Source organism: Eubalaena glacialis, chromosome 9 (genome assembly GCF_028564815.1).
Source record: "Eubalaena glacialis isolate mEubGla1 chromosome 9, mEubGla1.1.hap2.+ XY, whole genome shotgun sequence".
NCBI lineage: Eukaryota > Metazoa > Chordata > Mammalia > Artiodactyla > Balaenidae > Eubalaena > Eubalaena glacialis.
The window spans coordinates 12,016,354-12,040,090 of NC_083724.1; the positions used below are offsets into that span (position 1 = coordinate 12,016,354).

At 53.6% G+C, this 23,737-nt stretch overlaps 1 protein-coding gene across 2 annotated transcripts; it reads right to left on the bottom strand.

Annotated features, from left to right (window-relative positions):
• Positions 1–3,103: 3,103 nt before the first annotated feature.
• LHX2 (LIM homeobox 2) lies at positions 3,104–22,152 on the bottom strand. 2 transcript variants are annotated; one of them, XM_061200976.1, is made up of 5 exons: positions 22,033–22,152; positions 20,291–20,493; positions 18,919–19,322; positions 13,080–13,285; positions 3,104–3,391 (listed from the first exon to the last, which is right to left on the bottom strand). In XM_061200976.1, exons 1-5 carry the CDS (start codon positions 22,150–22,152, stop codon positions 3,104–3,106), a joined length of 1,221 nt encoding a protein of 406 aa, XP_061056959.1. The 2 variants fall into 2 exon arrangements, with proteins under 2 accessions (XP_061056959.1, XP_061056960.1); XM_061200977.1 differs by having other exon boundaries at positions 13,080–13,278; positions 18,915–19,322.
• Positions 22,153–23,737: the final 1,585 nt, after the last annotated feature.

Below are 23,737 nucleotides of genomic sequence, written 5' to 3' on the forward strand. Positions count from 1 at the left end.
CTACTGCGGATCTGCCTCTCCGCCCCTCTGCCCTGTATCTTTGTCCCCATTGTCATCTCTGTCTGTCTCTGCGTCTGTGCGTATCTTTGTCGCTGTCCCTTTCTGCCTCTGCGTCTCACTCTTGCTCTGCCTCTCTCCCTGTCTCCCCGTCTCCGTCACTCTCTCTGAGTGTCTCTGTGTGTGGTGCTCTCAGTCTGGACTCAGGGGAGAGCAGTGCCTTCCCCACAGCACCCCCATCCCTGGCCCAACAGCAGGCCCTGCTTCCAAAGTTGCTCCCATGTAGAGGGCGGGGGACCCCTGGGCATCATTCCAGGGCCTGCTCCCTCTGGGTGGCAGCGCTGACAGACAAGATAGGGATCGGACTCAGGTCTGTCCAGGCCTGAGCAAGGGGCACAGCCGGGTTACGTGGGGGCGTCTGGGTGCCTGCAAATGTTTGCACGTGTGCACACCTGGGTTTGTATGCGGGTCTCCCTGTGTGGGGTGCTCTCGGTGTCTGTCTGGGTATATCTGTGAGCGTCTGGGCCTGTATATGTCTGTCTGCTAGATTTGTGCACGTGCGTCTTTGTGTGGGGCTGTCTGGGTGTGAGCACATTAGCCTGTGGGTCTATCCATCCAGGAGAGCCTCAAGAGAGTACCTGTGTGTGTCTGTGGGTCCCTGGGAGTACCTGGAGTCGGGCTGTATCTGTGCGGTTGTCCACGGCCAGGCCCTCTGCTTGCATTCTCTTACCTAGTCATAAAGGAGGTGTAGATTCTGTTACCCTATTTGACAGATAGAAAAGTTGAGGCTCTTAACCCACATGCTTGGATGTGTGACTACAAATGTGTCTGCTTGAGTTTGAGAGCTTGGCCTCTGGAGACAGACCTGGTTCAAACCCTGGCTCCTCTACCACTAGCTGCCTGACCCCAGGCAGCTAGTGGTTAATCTTGGGCAATCCTGAATTCATTCAGCAAAAATGTATCAATCAAAACCAGATAAAACTAATCCATGGTGCTACAAGTCAGAATAGGAGCTACCTTGGGAGGGGTTGACAGGGAGGGGGCCCAAGGGAGACTTCGGGGTGCTGTAAATGTCCTGTATCTTGATCTGGGTGCTGGTTACATGGGTGTGTTCATTTGGAAAACAGCAATCAAGCTGTTCATTTCAGAAATGCGCCCTTTATGCACATTATACATCAATATAAAAGTTTACCAAAAATCTATTGAGCTCCTACTATTTGCCAGGCATTAAATAGCAATAGAAACAATAGTATTTTGTGTGTGTGTGCAACATTTCAGAAAGTGAGTCACTTCAGGCTTTACATACTTTCAACCCATTCCTGCCCTACTCCCTTTCCCCACATGGTCCCAATCATGATGGCAGGAGGAGGAAGGGAGAGGGACCGCAGTTCTGGGCTGGATTGCTGCCCTGCCCAATCTTGCCTGGCTGTTTTCTCCTCAAAGCAGCTATGATCTTCCCTGTGGGTTTTCAAATTGGTGGGCCACTGTGGGGCATTTTGCTAGACAACGGCTGGCATTCGATCAAGCTGGTAACAGAGTACCCTGCAGTAGGGCTCAGGGCAAGAAATGAGGGGTGTAAGATGCTCAGTGGACAGACGTCACACCTGCTTGATGCATCCAGCAATGACAGGCAGTGCCTGGATACACACATTCCTGCTCTCCACCTGCAAGGTCCTGACGTGTCACTTGTCATTCCATAAAATATATTGAGCTCCTACATGCCAGGCCCTCCGCTGGGCCCTTCAACACACCTCACTTCACCCTCACTACAACTGCCATGTAAAGGTCACGACTGTCACCTTCCAGCTGAGGAAACTGGGGCCTGGAGAGGTGAAATGACTTCCTTCAGCTCACACTGCTCAACAGTAGAGATTCCAACCTCATTCTGCCTGGCTCTCATCCTCCATCCTCTCTGGATGCATCTTTTCTCTGGGTTTCTGAGGTTACCTGAAGCTTTAGTAAAGGAACCAAATTCACTTGGTTTTGCCCTCTTGGAAGATTTTGAAACTTTGCGTCTTATATTAGGAAAACTCGAGCTTATGCTGCCCTTTGGTGACAGCGTTCACTCCTCATGGGGAAAGGCCTCCCTCATTGCCTGACATACCCTTCCAGCCCAGAGAAGAGCAGAAGAGGCAGGTGTAATGACCTTTGAGCTTTGTCAAAGGATCCAGCAGGGCGTGCTTATTTAATATTTGAAAGAACACATGCATGAATGAATGGTATTTTGCTTACATGCTCCCCACTTAGCACATAGCACATGTGCTAAGATGATCTCTTGTCTGTCTCTGCCTCCACTCTAAATTCCTTAAGGGCAGGGACTGTGTCTACTTCATCTCTGGATCCCAACAAGCAGCCCAAAGTCTGGCACAAAAGAGGGTCCCCGCAAATATTATAAATATTTGTTATTATAAATAAATATTATAAATAGGGGAAGACCTTGGAATTGATCTCTGGGCTTCAGTAAGACTCTTAAGTCCTGTGAATTTGGCACACCTCTAAACAGCAGTGGCACCAGCTAGTTTCAATAAGTGGTTTTATTACTGGTTAGATTTTACAAATTCTGATATTTGAACAGACTTCCACCTTAAAATTCTAAAACAACAAAGCGACTGTTGGAGGGGGTTTGATTTTTTTCCTTTTTTTTTTTTTTTTCTTTTTTAGGACTATTCAAAGTAACAAACTTTTTTTTTTTTTTTTTTTACATTTTTGCTCTGGTCATAAATATACAGAGAGAAAAAGAGGGAGAGAAAAATGAACAAGTCATCCAAAGTATGGAGATAAAACAGTATTCCTAAGGCACGTGGCAGTCTTTGAAAATACAGAAGCTCTAGCCAACTTAAATTATTTGTTGTTTTTCCTCGCTCAGTCCACAAAACTGTACAGTGACACAAATGTTGTGTTGCAGATAGATCTTCCAAGTAATTCCACTCCACACCGCTGTGTCAGCAAGGGGCGTAGTTATTTTCTTCCTCATTTTCCAGGCGAGATCCTAAAATGTGGTTAGTTAGTTGCTCAAAGCCTCTATTTTAAAATACACTTGGAATTCAACTAAAGATAATTTCTTTTTTAAAGAAATTGTGGGGCGGGGGCGGGGGGCCGAGAATCATTAGAAAAGGTTGGTAAGAGTCGTTTGCGAGGGGCTGTGAGGCTCGTGGCCCTCCAGGTTGCCAGGCACAGAAGTTAAGACGGACGTCACAGTCGGCAGGGTGGGGCTAGTCAAGTCTGTGAGGGTGGTGGGCGTGCTGGAGGGGCTGAGCGAGGCGTTGGACAGCTCCGAGGCCGGTCCCGACGGCGTCCCCGTCTGCAGCGCCGCCTCCGTCGACTTGTCCACGCCAGTGTTTTCCTGCCGTAAAAGGTTGCGCCTGAACTTGGCCCGGGCGTTCTGAAACCAGACCTGCGTTGGGGAGAGGGAAGGGCTGGTCAGAGGAAGGCGGGCAGGACGAGGAGAAGAAGGGCAGAGCATGCCCCCGGACTGTTTAACTCAGAGATGCCAATCGGTGTTCTGCTGGAATGGAGGGGGGGGGGGGCAGGGGGCATGTATTAAAAAGTTAGGCTGGCAATATTTTGTTTTGTATTTTTATTGTTAATACAATAAAAATGTCCTTTCCTCGAATTGCCTGTTACTGGGTTTCCCCTTCTGTTAGAAGGTCCTCAAATATTGTAGCCACTAGCTACATGTGGCCACCCAGCACTTGAAATGTGCCTAGCCCGAAGACAGCTGGTCTATAGGTGAGAACCACATCAGATTTGAAGGAAGCTGAATATCTCGATGGTAATTTTTATTTTGATTACATGTTGAAATGACAATATATTGGACATATTGGGCCAAACAGGATATATCCTTAAAATTAATTTTACAGGTTTCTTTTTGCTTTTTTAATGTGGCTACCGGAAAGTTTTCAATGTAAAATTACATATGCGGCTCACATAGCATTTCTATTCTGTTCCGGGAGATTCACACAAACCAAATCTCCATCATTTTTCACCATGGTTGAGAGGTTCGTTTTTTGGCAGTCGCCTTTAAGCAGGCAAGAGATCCCACAAATTCTTGTGGGTACCATTTTTCAAGTTTTTCATGGCAAGTCTGGGAAATACCAGAACGATGTAAAGAACACACAGGAATCAGTCAATAAAGAGTTACTAAGAGGAAGAAAAAGACGCAGCTCCTAATCCCCACCACTATGTGCTGGAGAAGCCGCCAGCATCCTGGACCACTGGGTTTCAGGTCTCAGGGCAGAGTGGACAGAATGGGAAGAGCTGCCCGATGAAAGATTCCCTCTCCCGACCTGCCATGTCCCAGTATCCTTTACGAGGGAGGTGGGGTGGGGGGCCCAGTTACTGAGTTCGGTGTGAAAAGAATGCCCAAGAGAGAGAATAAGGGTTTGCTTTCATTTTCCCTTGAGCACTGACACACGCACACATCCGCACCCACACCACTGCACACAAGCCTGTACACACGAAGCATCGATACTTATCTACACAGCACCCCCCAGCCAGTATGCCCACCCATCGAACTGCACAGAGAGATCCCGCTGTACCCCGAGGTCCTCAAAGTACTTTGGGAGAAGCCAAGAAAATCTGGGGGGAGGAGGGCTGGGGGCTGGGGTGGGAGGTTGTATCTCCCAGAGAAAAAAGCCCAAAGGGCAGGGCCCCTTCCCTTCCCTTTGCGTGAAGAAAACACTCGCCGGAAGCCTCCCAGTAAAACAGAGGGCCTTGGGGAACTGAACAGATTCTAGGGTGTCCAGCTGCACCTTTCCAGGTACGCCTGCATCTCCTGTCTTCCCAGTGTCTCAGACAGGGATCAGAAGGGCCAGCCCTCGGCCCCACCCTCCCCTGGGGACCACCCCAGCTACAGGGGCCTGCGGCCTCAAATCCTCTTTTTGGTGGCCTGATACAACTTGGGCTCAATTAAAAAGCACAGCCTTGGGGCTTCCCTGGTGGGGCAGTGGTTGAGAATCTGCCTGCCAATGCAGGGGACACGGGTTCGAGCCCTAGTCTGGGAAGATCCCACATGCCGCGGAGCAACTAGGCCCGTGAGCCACAACTACTGAGCCTGCGTGTCTGGAGCCTGTGCTCCGCAACAAGAGAGGCCGCCACAGTGAGAGGCCCGCGCACCACGATGAAGAGTGGCCCCCGCTCGCCGCAACTAGAGAAAGCCCTCGCACAGAAACGAAGACCCAACACAGCCAAAAATAAATAAATAAATAAATTTAGTAAAAAAAAAAAAAAATCCCAGGAGAATTAAAAAAAAAAAAAAAAGCACAGCCTTTAGAATCCTGGAGTAAGGAGGGAGACACAGACCCTGTGAAGTCGGGAAACAAAGCTCTCTCCCGCTGGATCTTTCCAGGAAGAAAGCACATTTTCCCTGGCCTTTGCCCAAAGCAAGCCCATCACCTCTTCTGGGGGCTTGCAAATAAGTACAGTGCTTCTAAGACCAGCCTCGATAGGCACTTCTTGTGATGGGGGCTTCTTCCCTGCCAGGCCTGCAGAAATCTACAGAGGTGGGACTCTGTGTCCGTCTGGCCCAGAGAATGACCGATGGAGAAAATGATGGAGAAAGCCCCGAGAGACCCTCAGAGACAAGAGGCGACTTCCCCAAAGTAACACTGCAGATTGGGGACGAGGAAGGCTGGAGCCGTGACGCTCTTGCCACCGTCCTGTCCTGAGCATGTGTGGCCCTGTGAGCGTCCTGTGGGCCTGACTCTCCAAGTGGTAGCAGGAGCGGGAAGCCCCGGGGGCAGTGCATCGCCCATCGGTCCGGGGCTCCAAGCCCTTGGGAAGGGCTGGAACCAGTTAGTTGCTGGCTGTTTGCTATTTCTCTGGCGTTGCCTCTAACAGAGGTTTGTAAACAATGACACCATCTTCCACAACTGCCTTCTCTGCTTTACTGAATCTGAGGCGCTGGGAATCTGGTGGATAAAAGTCAACAACTCAACTAAAAGCCAGCTGCTGCGGGGGTTTGTGTGGAGTTTGCTTCTCACCTTACGCCAGGCATCACCAGAATTCTCCTGGGTATTTCAAAAAAAAATCCCCTCCCAAGAGGTTGTTGGGACAGGGACCTTGTCTAAGTCATCTTTATATCCCTGGGGATATGGCAGAGGGACTGGCAAAGATTAAGAATCAGTCACATGCATTGAGTTAATAGTAATACTAACAGATAACATTTACAGACCTCTTCATGCCGGGCACCCAGCCATCCTCTAACATGCACGGTCACAGGTTATCTCCATGATAGGCCAAGTAGGGAGGTACTATCATTATCCCCACTTTATAGATTTAAAACCAGAGAGGCTTGGAGAGGCAAAGTCACTTGCCCAAGGTCACACAGAGGCCAAACTGAGATTAGGATCCAGGATTATCTGCCATAAAAAGTCCATGCTTTCCCTACCACATGATCTGGAGTGAGTCAGTGAATGAATAAATGAATGAGTGAATAAACACAGAAGCAACTACGATGTAGTGGAAAGAGCACAGGCCGTAGCTTCCAGCTCTGGTTCTGCCACTGACCAATCAAGTGACCTCTGCTAGTCCCTTACCTCTGGGTCTGCCTCAGTTTCCCTACCTGTACAACAAGGGGGTTGGACCACACCGTATGATCTCTATGGCCTCTTGGGGTGCTGACAGGCTGCGATTCTCTGGCAGCTGCAACAAGGAAGATGATCTGCTCTACCCACCCATCTTCTTAAACTGACAGCCCTCTCTCTTCATCTCCAGGGAGTGCCTCAGTCAGGTGCCCAGGGGATCCCCAGTAGGTCCTGGGTGGAGGAGGAAGCCCACATGGTTACATGGCTCCTCCTCAGACACCCCCTGGCCCTGAAGGCTGAGCTTTGCCTCGCAAATCCCCTTCCCCAGGATTCTTTCATCGAGGGGACCAGGAGGGGCAGTGGGAAACCCACTCTGCCCCACAGATCCCCTCCAGGGCCACTAAGGAAACCAGACAAAAGACAAACGCTTCAAGCCCAAAAATGTCCACTGGCGGTTTCTTTTTATGACATCAAAACCAATGGCTGCATCCAAAGCATCCGACCAGATGGGACAAGTGGAAGTCACAACACAGCCACTCCACGCAGTCGCAGAGGAAATGTCTTGTGATGAATGTTATGTGAGGAAAAAAAAGAATAACAAAATGACATCCTCTGGTATTGCAACTTCATAAAGCAAATAATAACGACGAATATTATTCACTCAGAAGGCAACGTCTAAGCAAAGTTCTAAGGATTTTACACATGTGAACTCCTGTTAGTGCCTTACAAGGTCAGCACTGATATTATCGTCAGGTGAGGAGACTGAGGCCCAGAGCCCAGCCAAAGACGCAGAGATGAGATGTGCATCCCAGCAAGCTGGGCCTACGCCCCTACCCACTACTTAACTTCTAAACTGCACACCTGGATTACTGGTTTCCTGTGTCTTCATATGGGTAATTTTCCCCCCTAGTCTTCTAACCTGCCTGTATGGTGGTTCTATTATTTTATAAACTTTAAAGAAAGTTTTCTTTAAAGAATAAAAAATAATGAGCAGTGGACTGCATATCAGGACCCCTTGGTTCCAGTTCCAGGGCTACAGCTACTTTGCTCTGGGGCCTTGAACAAGTCACTCCACCTCTCTGGGCTTCAGTTTCCTCTCTTCTAAATGGAGAGATTTGGGCCAAATCACCTATGAAATTCCATCCAACTTCAACCATCCGTGACTAGATCAAACACTCTGTACAGCCCTGTGCAAATGACATGCAGAACAATGCTCACTCTCTCCATTTTACAGGTGGGGAAGCTGAGGCTCAATGAACTGAAGTCCTAGTTTAAACCTCACCTCCTCAGGGAAGCCACTCCTGACCACCTCCCTCCCCAGATCAGGTCCCCGTGTTTATGCTCTCGTTGCACCCCTATATTTTTCCATCCTAGCACTTCTTCTATTTTATTTTTGTCAAGAGTTAAATAAGGTTTCTGTGGCCAAATACACTTGGGAAATGTTGGACTAGACAAAGTTGAATCTCTTCAAGATTTCTCAATGCCTGTATTAATGCCAGTGTGCTCTGATCTCTAAGAGAAGGACGCAGTCAATCTTTGGCATTTCCCAAACTTATTTGGCCCTGGAATCATTTAAAGATATTTTTACTATGAGATATTTCAAATATACAGAAAAATATAGAGGTCAATCTTATCACCATTTTAATTATTTATACAATACCTTGCTGGACATTGTCTCCCCTGTGGACTGTACATTCCAGCCGGGCCTGTTCACTGCCAGGGTCACCGCCAGCGTCACCACTGAATCCTCAGTACCTCATGCCCCGCCCAGAACATGGCAGGTCAGTGTATTTGTTGAGGTGAGTGAACGGAGGAAAGCTAGTGTCCTCAGTTCTTGAGTTCTCACATAGGTTAATGATGACTAACTGGTCATCTGAAGAATGCTTTTAAACTGCTGGTTGTTAAAATGTATTTTCCTTCAAAGTCACACCGGGAACCCCTAAGGAGACGTTCACCCATCCAAATCCATCAGCTCACCAGCCCCTTCCCCAGCCTAGGGCACCTTAATATTCTGCTTTCCTAATCCTTCCCCAGGAAGGAAGAGAGGCAAGGCAGAGGCGCATGGATATGCTGAGCAATGCTCTCCAAGAACTGGTAAAGCTTAATGTCTTAATGGACTTCGGTCCAAGGGGCCATTCTGTCTCCCGGTCACCTTGCCCACTGGTGACAAGTGAGTACTGTGATTGTCATGCTGCTGCTGCTGGTGACAATTTTGAGCACTTTTTATGCCCCTAGGGCTTTACAACAGAATTCCTGCTTTCCTACCAAGACATGGCATCTATGACTCACTCCTCCCCTTGTCCCCCATCTGTCCTGCTGCGTTCGGCAGCTAGATCCAAGGGGAGGGGGTGCTGAGAATCACAATCCCTACACTGTGCCATATTGGAAAGAGCTGTGGAATCAGACCAATCTGGGCTTGACTCCTCCCATCATTTATTAGCTGTGAGACTCAGTGCAAGGGTTTTAGCCTCTCTGAACCTCAGTTTCCTCATCTGCAAAATGAAGATAATTAAAAATTTTAAATGTGTGCAAAAGGGGATGGTAGACTGAACCTTTCTAGGTAAATGTGTATGAAATTAATATGTATTGAGTCCCTCATATATACTTTATAAATTACACTTTATGTCATCTTATTTACTCCTTGCAACCACCTAGTGAAGCACTGTTACCATCCTCATTTTATAGCTGAAGCTCAGGGAGGTTAAGTCACTTGCTCATGACCATTCAGAGAGTAAGTGGGAGGGCTGAGTCTGGACCTCGTATCAGCTCCAAATTCCAGCAGGGATACTGCATCCCGGGCCTGCCATGTTGATGCTTATGCATTACAGATTCAGTAACAGCCTAGAATCCCTAGACACACACACACACACACACACACACACACACACACACACACACACACACACCCTACATCATCCACTTCTGGGAACACAGCCTCAACCTCAACCTGCCCCGCCCTGCAGATTCTCTCCGCAGGGTCGAGGTGGACCACAACCTGCAGGGGGCACCCAAGGTCTAGCACAATTAAGCTTGTGTAGCCAGTGATGAGAAGCCATTTCATGGGCACCTACTTTGTCTACTTTGTACCAGCAGGCACCATGCTGGAGCCTTCCCATTCATTGTCTCAATCCTCAGGAATCCTCAAGGTACAAACTATTATTATCTCCACTTCAAAGACAAGGAATTGGGCTCTGAGAGGAGAAGTTAAAGTGCCCAAATCACATTGTTGTTATGTCAGAAAGGACTTTAATCTATATGGTACCTTCCAAAGCCACACCACCAGCTGCCTTGCTCCAAACTGCCCCCATCCCATCTCCCCCAGCTGGCCCATCAGTAGTCAGAACACCTGGGAGAGAGCCCCACCCTGCCAAAGCCTGGCTCCTGTGTCCTCAAGTAAAACACTTCATCTCACTAGTTCTTAAGCTTCTCATCTGTAAAATGGGCAGGAAAATATTAAGGTAAGGAAGATGAGTGGCTGGAAAGACAATGCTTTGCAAACTGCTGCATAATCATGAGCTGCTGTGCTGTTAGGGAACACCAAGCATTTGTGCAGGAGATTGGGAGATCTGGGAGGAGGGAGAACAGGGGTCTGATGTGTCCTGTCGGTATGACTGCCCTCACCCCAACAACGTACAGGCCATAAATGATACTCACTCTCAGAGGCTGCCACTGCTGGGTTGGCTTAGAGGAGAAAGAGCAATGCCCACTGATCAGATGTGCCTGGATTTGGATCCAGCTCTGCTACTTACCAGCAAAGTGTGACTTGGGGCAAGTGGAAATCATTTGGGCCTCAATGTTCTCATCTGTACAGTGGAGGAGAAGGGATCATGATGCCTGATAGTGAGGACTCAATGAGCAAATGTACTTCATGAGTCTTTCAACACATAGTAGACACATAGTAGAGCACTCAAACATTTATTGATTAGTGCTTCTATCAGTGATTCTCTCTCTCAACTAGTCCCATGCCCTGGCTTTTCTGAGTCCCCATGGTGGAGAGGGCATGCAGGTGTGAACAGCCCTGGCTCAGGATTCTAGGGGAGGAAGGGCAAGTCTAGACCCAGGTCACACAGATGAACCCTTCCTCACACACAGGTAGGTAGTTGGTCTCTCCCCTGGTCTCCCATAGAAACTCCCTCCCGACTGATCACACTATGGGGAAACTGATTGTGGGTCTGTCTCGACACCTAATAGGTGAATTTCTTCAGGGCCAGGACTATGGTTCATTCACCTCTGTGTCTCCAGGGCCTGGTGCCAATAGCTATTTGGTCAGATGAAAGAATGAGAGATAACTATGCTGGAAATCCAATGTGTTCCTAAATCAAGCTTCCTGCCTTACCAAGGCCAGCAGAGATCAGCTCCCCACTCCAGATTCAGACCCAACCATGGACATTTACTCTTTATTTCACTTAATCTGGATAATTGGCAAAGTATGTGCCCTAATGGTGCCCATTTTACAGATGAGAAAGCTATGGCTCAGAGACAGTAACTAATTTGTGCAAGACACACTGCCGGTGAGTAGAGGGGCAGAACGGAACCCAGCTCTGCCTGACTTCAAGCTCCTGTTCTTGCCCCTGCCTGCTCTTAGGGCTTTTTTCACGGATCCCTCTCCCCCCACCAACTCACCATAAGTGCATCTAGAGAGAGGAAGGACTACTAACCAGAGAAGAGGCGGCAACCACAGATCCTCTGTCCAAATTCGCCCAGGGCTGAGGAACAGAGGGGACGCCAAGGAGAGTCGCCCGACCTAATCCCCAAAAGGAAAAGTCGGAGGAAAACGGACCAGCGGGATCTGAGACCCCAACGGGCCGCCTCTTCTCGAGCCCTGGTCAGAGGGACCTTGGGCAAAACGGATCCCAAACAGGAGGGGCGGGGCCCGCGCGGAGCTCCAGGGCGGGGGGCGGGCCCAGAGAGGCGCATCGGTGTTTCATTGGCGGGCCCTCAGCTCCCTCCGCTACGTCACTGAGCCCGCGCGAGACCAAGCTGCGCCAGCCCCGTCGCGGGGCGCCGGGCTGGCAGCAGGGCCTAGCCGGCCTGGAGGCCCGGACTCCAGGCTTCCCGGAGATCTGCGGACCCTCGCCCGCGTCACAGTCCCATCCTGCCACCGCTGTCACCTCCAAAATGCTTTTTTTAAAGTTCTAACAGACTCGCAAGAAAACTTAGGGTGGATCCACAGCCTTCGGTGTCGTCACCATCACCCTCACCCACTCGGTGTCGCCGCCCACCCCCGGGCCCTCAGTCCTCAAAGACTTGGGGCTAGGGGGTCGGTCGGACTGGCCTGCACTCAAATCCCAGCACCACTCCTCCTGCTGTGGGACCATAGTCAACTCACTTCATCTCCCGATTTTCTTACCCAAAAATGTGCATTGTTATCCCTACAGTCACACGTTCTGAGGAATAAATTGGTTAAACTAGCTATAAAGGGAGATATTCTCCCACCTTATCATTGTACAGATGGGGAAACTGAAGTCCAGCCACCAGAATAATTGTTTATACTAGTTAATATCAGTTAACTGATTAATCTAGTTAATGTTATCCTAGCTACCATCCACTGAGCGGTTGTCAGCTACTGTGATGGGCACTTACATTATCTCTCAATTGCTCCTCCAATAAGCCTTCAGTGTAATTTCTTGTGCCCATTTCACATATAAGGAAACTGAGGCTCAGAGGAGTTAGGTGACTTGCCCAGGACCATGAAACGAGTAAGAGGAGGAGCTGAAGATTTAAAAAGTGGTGACCCAAGGCTCTGCCACAAGTTTGGGTCATACAGGCAGCTGGGATGCCTGTATCCCCAAGTGGGGTTCTTAACATTTTGGGGGTGGTGGACAGACCCTTAGGAAATCTGGTGAAAGCTCTGGATCCTCTCTATCAAGAAAGCACCCTCACATACAAGTGCAATGCTGCTTGTTTTCAGAGGCACCCGTCTACTTCCACCCAGGGGATCTGCCCTAATCCCTCTCCCTTACAAACCTTGCTTCTGGGAGAGTCTGAGAAACAACAAAGAAACAGAAGGTAAATCTAGAGAGAGACAGGGAAAAAAAAAGAGAGAGAGAGAGAGAAACTAGAGAGAGCAAGTGAGGAGCAAGAAGCAGAAGGAGAAAACGGCTAACAGCAGGTGCCTTGGACGGGCATCCTGGTTTAAGGGGCCAAGGTTGCCGGTGGGGGGGTGGGGGGAAGCTCTGGTTTAACTGAAATGCTTGAACCTTTTACAACATGAACATATTTGAGTGTCACTTGGGTAATAAATAGCAACTAAGAATTGCTTACAAGAAAGAAAAGAGACTGAGTGTGTAGACAAAGAGAACAGAGGGACACACAGACACAAAACAGAAACACTGAGGGACAAAACTTGAAGGAGAGAAGACAAAGTTAGAATGGAAAAAAAAAATATTGAAATACAGCTAGAGATAGACTGAAGAGATGGAGAAAGAGAACAGAGAAAGATAAAGAGATAGGCGGATGTAGAGTGGAAGGTCCTTCCAAGGCCCACGGCCATTGTGGGATTCCACCCCAGGTCCTGACGCCACAGATGCCCCCACCCCTAGCCCCGGCCCGGCTGACCTGGAGGACCCGCTTGGTGAGGCCCGTCTTTTGCGCGAGCTGCTTCAAGTCCTTGGCGTCGGGGTTGTGGTTAATGGCAAAGTAAGACTTCATGGTCCGAAGCTGGTGGTGCTTGAAGGAGGTGCGCATGCGCTTCGTCTTCTGGCTGCTCGGGTACGGCTGGTCGCGGTCCAGGTGCTCCGCATCGTTCTCGTTGCAGCTCAGGGCTGGGGAAGGAACGCAGAGGCAGCAGGTGAACCTCCTGGCCCGGACCCCCACAACACTGCCAAGTCCACACCCACCCCACGCTTCGCCAAATGTTTCTAGCCTCAGGACCACACGGCGGGTGCCGCACCCCGCTGAGATGGAGATATTATCCCATTTTATAGATTTACAGGGGAGTTTGAGGTTGTGAGAGCCATCTGCCCAGGGTCACTCAGCTAGGAAATGCTGGATTCAAACCCAGCTCTAGGAGAATCCAAAAACCATTCTGAGCCATCATGTTACAATAATAATAGTAATAATAACAACAATAACTACAACTTGTCAATGACATTCAACTCCACAAGATGTGCTAAAGGGCTTTACATGCACATTTTCATCCTCAAAACAACCCTTTGAGCCAAGCATTATTTCCCCCTTTTTACAGATATTGAAACTGAGGCTCCGAAAGGGCAGTCACTTGACTGCAGACGGCAGGCCCATGATCTTCCCGTTTCTCCCTGCACTCCCTAAGGAGGAATGCAGTCTCCAGTCTCCCCTGCCCCTTCCCCCCACAAGTGTCTGGGGCAGGCACCTGGAAGTCACAGACTTCAACTCACTTTCCATACTCTCCACTCACTTTCATTTCTCCCTCATCAGTTCCTACAACCAAAGGTACTGCATGATCCCTTAGCCCTGGGCCGCAGGCACTGGGTTGAAGGTTGGAAACTGTATATTGTAGCTTAATCCTCACCACTGCCCTATGAGGCAGTTGTTTCCCAGTTTGACAAATGAGGTGAATGAGGCAGGGAGGTTAAGCGATCTTTGGAAATCTCATGGAGTGGAAGAGTTCTAACCAAAAGGGGAGGAAGCTGGAGGAAGAAATTAACATGTATGCCACACCCAGGGTATGCCTTTGGCTCTACATACATGGGGGAGGGGGGCTTCACTACTGCTCCAAGAGGTGGCTACTGCTATTCACCCCATTTTAGAGATGAGGAAACTAATGCTAAGGGAAATAAAGCCACACCATTGGTTATGGCTGAGCCTAGATTCAACACTGCAGTGCTTGCCTCCTTGCTGTTTCTTTCCCCTACACCACAAAGGCAGGCAAAGATGAAGCATGACTCTTTGGGGAGCCCGTCCCCATCCAGAAGGGGCCCAGCTGGGCCTGCCAATGCCTGGAAGGCACTGGGGTTGGGGACAGGGATGGAAAACTTGGGCCTCAGAAAGTTGCTTAGCAACCTGGTGGCTGATGGGGACACGCAGGACCCCTCTCCAAGATCCCCTCAATACATCCTGAGCCATCCCACACATAAGGTCTTACTTTGGGGAATGCCTCATAGGAGATTAATTCATTCCCCCTAAAGTGGGCAACTGGGAATATATCTCCTGTCTCATCACATGCCCATAATAGAGCTGCAGATTTAGCAAATAAAAATACAGGTTCTCCAGTTAAATTTGAATTTCAGATAAACAATGAACAATTTTTTAGTATGATGTCTCAAATATTGCATGGGACATACCTATACTGAAAACTGATTTGTTGTTTGCCTAAAATTCAAATATTGCATGGTATACACTCATACTAAAAAATTATTCATTGTTTATTTAAAATTCAAATGTTGTATGGGATACACTTACACTAAAAAAATTTACTTGTCGTTTACCCAAAATTCAAATTTAACTGGGAGTCCTGCATTTTATCTGGCAATACTACCTCAGAAGTACTCCTGCTCTCCTGGTGACCTACTCCTCCCCTGCCCAAGTGAGGAGTGGTCCCTTGCAGAAAAAATTCACAAGTTGCTGGTCTTGTCCCTAACCTAGGAGTTGTCAGCAAGTGGCTACACCTCCTAAGGGCTCCTCCCATAGGCACCCAGGCACCCAAGTCCTCCAGCCGGGCTACTCCCACTGAGAGTGCTCAGAGTGAAGAACGGGGATCCAGCAATTTAAAGGGGATCACAGAATGACTCCAAATGGGATCCATGGAAACTGCCCTGCCCCCGCTGTGGGGAGCAACCCTCTTCTTGCCCCTAGTCCCCAGCTCCACAGGAGTGGGGGGGCAGGCCTCCCCACAGGGGATCTCTGGGCCCATTCCTCCGCCCAGCCCCTGCCTGAGCCTTGCTGCTTTTAATGAGCTCCATGGGGACCCTGGCGCCCCACGAACCCAAGGGACATGCCCTGAGTGAGGCCTAGATGGGGGGAGGTGGTTTGGGGGAGGGAGAAAGAAAGGGCAGAGAAAGGAAAGAAAGAGACAGATGTAGAAAGACAGAGAGAATGGAGAGAAAAGGAGAGATGGTAGGGAGGGAAAATGGACAGAGCCAGGAAAAAAGAGAGACGAGGCAGAGGAAAAGAAAGCAGTGGATATGGAGAGAACCAGAGAGAGACAGCTACAAAGACAGAAAGAAACCAGGAGAGACACAGAGAGAGCCTGAGGGGACAGCAAGGCCCGGAAATAGTAGGGATGTTGTGTGGTGGAGGGTCCAGGCCAAGGAACTGAATCCCAGGTCTCAGGGAGACTGGGTCCCTGCGGGGTGGCTTTTTCGAAGCTGTTACAGGCTGGGGAGTGGGGAAAAGGGGAAACGGGGAAAAGGAGAGGAGAGCAGAAAAGGAGTCGGCCCAAGGCAGGGAGGCCGAGGCCGGCCAGCGGCTGGGTCAGGGGGCTGCGCTGGGGGCAAAGAGGCTGTTGAGCCCAGATTTGGTCGGTGCCCCAGGCCCCGCACTCTCGCCCCCAGCTCCCCAGACAGATCGCGGTTCCCCAGGATCGGGTCCGGGGAGGAGCAAGGGGACGAGGGGAGGGGGAGGACCAAGCTTTCTCTCTCCTTTTTTTTTTTTTTCCTCTCAATTAGGCCGATTCAATGGAGCTAAAGAGCTCGTAAAATCATGAATAATTTACTCGTGATCTGTTATTAACCCATCGGGTTTCGAGCTCTTGTCGCTGGGACTGAACCTGTAATCAAATCTGACTTCGCCTCATTTTACTAAAGACTAGATTGTAGGTTCAATTGTCTATATAATGGATTGGAATCAAATCAGTAATTACGCCGCCAGGCACACACACACACAGAAAGCTGGGGCTGGGGGAGGCCCGGGCATCCGGCCGGTCCGCGCGGGACTCCCGTGGCCGCGGCGCGCAAACCCGGGCGCAAAGCGTGCGGCCCGGGCCCTTCACGGTCTCCGGCGGCCTTGTCTGTGACCCCGGCCGGCGGGCAGCCACGCTCCGGGGTGGGGTAGGTTTCAGTTCCGCCTCCGGGACCTGGGCTGCGCTCTCGGACCAGAGGGGCAGCCAGAGGAGGACCGCCGCGGCCATCGCCCCGGAAGGACTTTCCGACCCTGCGGCCCCGCCGCTCTGACTGCCCTTCCCTAAGCAAAGGGCCGGGCGCACCGACGGCGCCCCCTCGCCACTCTGCCCGAGCTCACCGCGCGGTAGTGAGGTGCAGCCGCTCCTCCACCGGACTGTCCCCCACAGCGATGGGCTTTGCAGGGGGTCCGTGTGGCTGGGCCCCTGGGTGCGGGACACTCACACAAACAAGCTCGAGTCCTCACAGTAAGAATCACGCACACAACGCACACACACACTTGCCCGGACACACCTCCGAAATCTCACCCTCCACGGGGCCCTCTTTCCAGTCCCAGCGACCCCGCGGCCCACACTGCGGCCATTTCTCTCCTGCCAGCGCCGGGAGGGGACGGAGGGGGACAGCAGCCAGACCGGGGGAGGCCTGGCCTGGCAGGAGCGGCCAGGGAGGCTCCCCCTTTTCCCAACCTAGTCCCGGGAGTCCCGAGTAAGCGAGCCGCAAAGCCACCGGCGGCACGCAGTGCGCGGTTAAGCCCGGGCCAAGGCCAGAGACGTGAGCGTCGAGAGAGAAAGAAACAGGAACAGAGAAACGGGAGACGCACGCAGAGAGAGAAAGTGGAGCCTAGAGAGCCGAAAGGAAAAAAAAGGAAGAGAGGGACCAAAGAGAAAATGACGAGATGATATGCGTGGAGAAGTCTCGTAGAGATGCCAGTTCCTCTGAAACTCAGCCTCCAGCCACATCTTGCTCGGTGCAGCGCGGCCTCGCCAGGGAAGGCGGCGGAGCAGCAAAAAGCACAAATACACCTCGGTACCTCCCTACCTTTCAGTTGCAAACCCGGCTGCGAACCTGTCTGCCCGGGAAAACATAATCCCGCTCCCAACCACCGCGCGCCCTGTGGCCCAGCCCGCCTGCTGCTTCCTACTGGAGGCCGACCCCACTTGATAAATAGACCGGCTTTGTTTTGGGGGACCTGATCTGGACTCAGTGCGGTCTATTCAGGGTGGTGGGTGACGGGGGATGGAAGTTTTGGAGAGCCGCATCTCTGGTAGAGCCTTCAACAAATATTAAATCCGCCTCGCAGACCTGGCCGCAGCCACCTCACCATTTACCAGACTGGGGGCTGTATTTTCCTCCCAGCTCCGCACACCAAGACACACATGCCCCACCATCACCCAACAAGCAACTTCGTTGGAGCGAACAGGGGATCCCCACCTGCCTCCCATCCCCTCCCCGCCCCCCGCCAGCTCAGATTTTTAAAGATCCAAATAATCCTGACTTCTTCCCCACCACAGCCCTCTCTGCACAGTTCAGTGTTTTTGTTTTGTTTTGTTTCCACTTGTGCATTAGACTAAGGGGAAAAGGAGGAAGAAAACAAAGTCTCCGAATCCAATTCTGTCGCAGACGAAATAAAGAAAGTAATTGCAAATAAACTCTATCAAGTTCAGAAGCCCGGGGAGTCATAAACCTTTCCCGGCCTTGCAGACTTTGGGCAGATGTTAATGGTTCAATGTGCCGGGCCTCAGAACCTCCGCAGCTGTCCTGAGCGCGGAGGGATGCGGGAGGGGGCAGAGCCTCTCCCGGAACAACCCGGGGTTCAAAGATGCCGGAAATGCGAAACAAGCCCTCCACCCTACCCTGGCCCAAGGCCAGGCCTACTGGGTCCCAACCCGGGGCGCCGGCTTTGGAGGGTCGCGGCTCTCATCCCAGCGCCCCGCTGTCACCCGGAACTCGGAGGAAGAACCCCGGAGGAAAACCGAGACCTGGCGGAGCAGGAGGATCGTGTGGGACACTACGACCCGCTTTTTCTCAAAGGCTCCTGGGCCCAAGTTTCCCGAGCCTGCCGCACTCAGGACACTTCGCATGACCCCGGCCGCAGGCCAGGCCAAGCTCGGTGCCCGAGGCCACAGCCTGTCCTTTCTCTTGGGACCCCCGCTGCTCTGCTTCACTCATCCATCGCCCCAGATCCTCTCCCTCAGCCATGACAACCTAGAGCCTGTTTGGTGTCGGCTCTGCCTTGTTTTCTCTATCCTTGCACTTTCTGCACAGCAAAGTGGGTAAAAGGCCCAAACCAAAAAGCTGCTTCTAAAAAATTTCTCAGCGACGTGATCCTGCACCCAGAGCATCAAGACCATTAATGCACCCTCTCCTCCCGCTCCAGCCGAGAGCGCATGGGCTGGAGCCCAGGGAGCTAATGTCCCTTCTGCCAGGTCGTCCGGTGGGCCTGGGGAAGCTAAAGGCTGGAGTACCCAGAGTGCTATAAGTATACATGTATAAGACACTGAAATTCACTCGGTTCTTGGCCACTGACGCAGTGCACTTCCCCTTAACCCGTCGGGGCGCTCGGGGCGCCTCGCACTCACCAGCGTTGTAGGCCGCCAGGTCCGCCCCGGGCCCGGGGCTCTTGCGCTTCCTCGGCCGCCCCTTCTGCACCGTGCCCACGCCATTGTAGTAGGGAAGACCCAGAGGGTTGGCCCCGGCTGCACCCAACCCCGCGCTCTTGGCCGCGGCAGCTGCCGCTGCTGCGGCTGCGACATCCGCGTGGTTGAAGTGCGCGGTGTACTCGCCCTGCAGCAGCGCCTCGAAGTGCAAGCGGCAGTAGACCAGGCTGTCCTTCATGCCGAAGTGGTCTCCCGTGGTCAGCATCTTGTTACACGTAGTGCACGTGAAGCAGTTGAGGTGATAGACCAAGTCCCGAGCTCGCATCACCATCTCCGAGGCCGAGATGCCTAGGTGGCAGCGGGCGCAGCGCTGCACAGAGAACCGCCTGTAGGGACCATCGAGGGAGGGACTGTGGGGACACACGGTTGGGTACCCCCCCATATCCCTCCTCCAAGTGCCACTGCTGCCACTGGCGGAACTCCACTCCTCAAGACTGGCAACCAGGTCTTAACTTGGAGGATGGGGGGAAGATGGAACTAGATTTTGGCCCAGGTCTGGTCCTACCCTGAAATATAGTTTCCCTTAACCGTTTTCATGCCTACAAAGACTTTACCCAGAGTCTGAGCAAACCCTAGGAAAGCCTTTGCTCGGGAGTAAGGGGAACTTCCCAGTTACCCCTTCCTCAACCTCTAATCCTGCCCTCCACAGCAGTGCCTGGGCATCCTACAGACGTTTGTAATTTGTAAGAAACACAGAGACGGGAGAGAGACAGAGAGAGAGAGACAGAGAGAGAGAGACGGAGAGGAAGAAAGAAAGAAAGAGGGAGAGAGAATAAGCAGACCTAACCCTAAACCCAGAGAGGAGAACCAAGGAACGTGGAGTCTGTCAGTGATTCCCGTTCTTCAGTCCTGGCCAGCTTTCACTCCCATCTCCAGGAAAGACCCGGAAATGCACCCAATCCAATCCCCCAGCTCTCCCTCCAACTTTGTTCCACACCAGCCTAGACTGCTTGGGTTTAGGGAGGGGGTGCCTGTTTCTGTTCCCTCTAGTCGACCCAAGAAACTTCAAAGGGAGAAGGGTGCAAGGACCCCCAACCCGAGCTTATTTTTGGTCTAAGCTAAGAAGAGGACACTTTCTGCTTTTCTCTGGGTCCCTACACTTTGCAGATCTTTCCAAGATTTCCCTCAAATTGCTGTTTAAAAAGGATGTCATCCAATTTGTACTGGCTTGGAGAAGGGAGGACCTAGGTAGGGAACCCTCCCTTGGGACTGGAGGGAAGGCAACCGGAGAAGATTGCATCTGAGATGAGGGGTCCTGGGTGCCCAGGGCAGTGGGTCCCGAGGTGGGGGCTACCTGTAGTAGTCTTCCTTGCAGTAGATGTTTCCATCCTTGCTGAAACAGGTGAGCTCCGACTCCAGGTTGAGCTTGCACTCGCAGCACTTGAGGCAGCGCATGTGCCACTGTTTGTCCACCGCCAGCAGGTAGTAGCGGTCGGAGATCTTGCCCCCGCAGCCGGCGCAGAGCGCAGCGCGGTCACTGCTGATGGACGGCATGGTCTGCGGAGGGAGGGAGGCGCGAGTCCGCAGCGCCTGCGTCAGCCTGCGACCCCGCCGCCACGCCACGGGGAACCGGGCACCCGCAGCTCCCTCCGAGGCTCCAGCTAGCCCTAAACGTGGGGGTGGGGGGATGGGGGTGCCTGCCAGGGTGTGCGGTGCTCTTCCTGCACCCCAAAAGGCCCATATCCAGGGGGCTCAGGACCCAGGCCCGCCCATGCAGCCCAAGCCGGCCACAGGCCCAGGACCGGCTGCTGGCCTGGATAGATCTTCCTCCTTACTTCTCCCCCTTCCTGTCCCCTCTGCTCTTTTCCCAGAAAGGCTCGTGCTGTGTTTGGGGACCGGGGGCAGCAGTGGCTACTTCAGCCAAGCCCTCCAAAAGCTTCCACCAAACTGTTTCTTAAAGGAGCCACTCTGCTGGGCCCCAGGAAAAGGGGTAAGATGACCATTAAAAGTCACCCTCCCCACAGACTCCTCTCCAGAGACTCGGTGGAGTTCCTGGCCCCTAATCCCAGTGATCTCTGGATCCTTAAGCCGAAGGTTCAGGCTAGGGCAAATCGCGGGGCAACCTCTGCCCCTCCACCACCTCTGCCACATTGTCTGGGGCCCTCTTGGGTCCTGGGAGACGGTGAGTGGGGTGCATGGGCACCCTCAAAGTCTCTGAGTGCAGGATAGGCCCAATCCAAATCCTCTCCTAACCAAACTGACAGGCTGAGAGGGTTTAACTGGGGAAGAAGAGCTCAGAAGCAGAGGCACTGGGGCTGCTGCTCTTGCTTTCCAAGCAGAGAAGTTTCGCTCATGCTCCCCACCTCCTTGGCCTCTAAAGGTCACTTCTGGGCCCAGCTTGGGCAGCGTCTGCTCATCGGGCCCCCAGGGAGGTCTAAGGCAAGGAACTGGCTATTTGGGGCTGGGCTGGTGGAGCCAGGTATGGAGATCCGAATGGACTCTCCTTCCACAAGAGCCAGGCCAGAGCCTGAACTCCCGGCCCTAACCGAGCCAAGTCGGGCCAGCCAAGAGGCCCAAGATGCGAACAACGAAAAGCGCTAGCCTAGAAGACTTCGACCCCTGAAATTGCGCTGGGACAGGAACCCCGATTGCCAGGAGGCGGGGAGAGGCCCAAGTCGGCTGGAGCCCCAGTACTGCCGGTTTGTTCGCCTTCCCCGCGCCGCAGGCGGCGCCGCCAGCAGCCAGAGCCGAGTGGTGGAGGAGAGCGCGGGGCTGGCGACCAAAGAGCCCGTTGAAGTGAGAAGAGAGCCATCGGGCCGCGGGTAGGACTTCGCTCCCACTTCGGAAGAAATGCTCTCTTCCACCCTCAGCGTCTGAAATTTCGGTTTCAACCTTGTTTCCCTCCTCCGCCAGCAGCCGGGTTTCCCCTGAGCCGGGAGCTACGGGCCTTGCATCCTGTCCGCGGAGCCCCAGCGTCCAGTCCCGTGCGGCACGAAGGACGCTCCCCAAATTGCCCCCAAACTTAGGAGAGCAGAGGAGCAGACCGAGCCGGTCCCGTCCCAGCTTTTGGCCCCGACCCCGCCGCTGTGCGCCTACCGTCTCCGTGTCGCCGCGGTCGATGGCGGAGCTGATGGCGGGAGCCTCGCTCTTGGCCCTGCGGTCCATCTCGTCGATGACCCCGTGCACCTCGGGGCCCGACAGACTGTGGAACAGCATCGCGGCGGGACCGGCGGGGCCGGGGGCGCGGCTCCTCCGAGGGAGGGCTTGCCCCCCGCCTCAGCTGCCTGGCGCTCCCCGCGCTAACGGGCCCGGTGCATAGCCACCACGGCCCCGGCCCCGCCCGAGCTCGGCTGTGCCCCCAGGCCGGGCTCCGGGCCCCGGGCGCCCGCGGGCCAGGACGCCTCCCGCCGAGGCGCAGGGGCAGCTACATCGCGGGGCGCCTGGGCGGCGGCGCCAAAGCCAGGGTCACAAGGGCACGGGGCGGGTGGGGGGGTGGGTGCGGGAGGGGGCGAGAGACCAGGGCAGAGGTCAGCGCCCGCCGCGGGCGCTTTCACGCCGCGGGCATCGCCCGCCCGTCTTCGGCGCCCCCGGCGCAAAGCAGGAGCGCAAACTCTGCCCGAGGCGGCGACGGCTGCGGTCGGGGCTCACCCGGGAGCGACTAGGTGCCCACGGCCGCCCAGCTGCCTGGACCGCTCCCCTCCCCGGGATGTGCCCCCAGCCCAAGGCAACCCGCCTAGGCGCTGGGTCGGCTACTGAAGTAGGGGTTTCTCGGAAGCCGGCGAGCGGAGCAGAGACACCGGGAGAATTGAAGAAGAGGAGGAGGAGGAAGAGGAGGAGGAGGTGGAGGAGGAGGTGGAGGAGGAGGAGAAGGTGGAGGAGGTGGAGGAGGAGGTGGAGGAGGTGGAGGAGGTGGAGGAGGTGGAGGAGGTGGAGGAGGAGAAAAAGGAGGAGGAGCAGAGCGGGAGGAGGAGCCGCCGGCCGCGGGCCCAGCCGCGCGCAATGCTCTCCAAGAGCGCGCCGAGCCCAGCCCCGGCTCTGCAGTCCGCGCCAGCCAAGCGTCCGCGCCTTTTCTACAGCCGCGCCTGACATCACGTCCTGCCGCCGCGCCATTGGCCGCCCGGCACCCCGGGCCCTGGCAGCGCGTGCTCCGGGAAGGCGGGAGACCCGAGAGGGAGGGGAGCAGCAAGAGGAGGAGAGGAGCGATGAGATGGTGGGAGCTGGTGGGCGAGGCTGGAGGGCGGGGGCGGGAGGGAGGAGGGAGAGCGCGGGGTTTAGAGTTTTAAGCTACAGTTTCCTGCGATTGCTTCGGGAAGGAAATTTAAACCCTCTTTCCCCGCCGTCTCCATCCTATGAAAGCGAAGCCGCCAGAGGATGCTTGAGGAGGTCTCACTCTGGTCTCCCCTCTGCCCGGAGCCGCCCCTCGGGCACCGGCTGGGGAGGCCTGGGAAGGCAGGCCTTGGAGCAGAGCTGGGAGAGCCTTCGGCCGCTTCCCGCCGAGTTCTGCCTTCGGCCCAGGCTCCGCGCCGCGGGCTGCGGACTGCCGCGCAGGATTCCCGCGGACCCGGCTGAGCCAGAGAGGCAAGAACCGGTGGGAGCTGTGGCTCCCGGGGAGTGGGGCCAGTCAGCTTATCCTCCCTTCAAGTGAGCTAGGGCCCAATTAATGGTCCAGCGTGCAGCTCCTCGCTCTTCCCGGTCTCTCTCCAGCCTGGAAGAGTGGGTGCGAGCATGGCTGTAGGAACTAGGAAAGGCATGGGTTCGGATCCTAGTTCTGCCATTTACTTGCAGTGTAACCTTAGGCAAG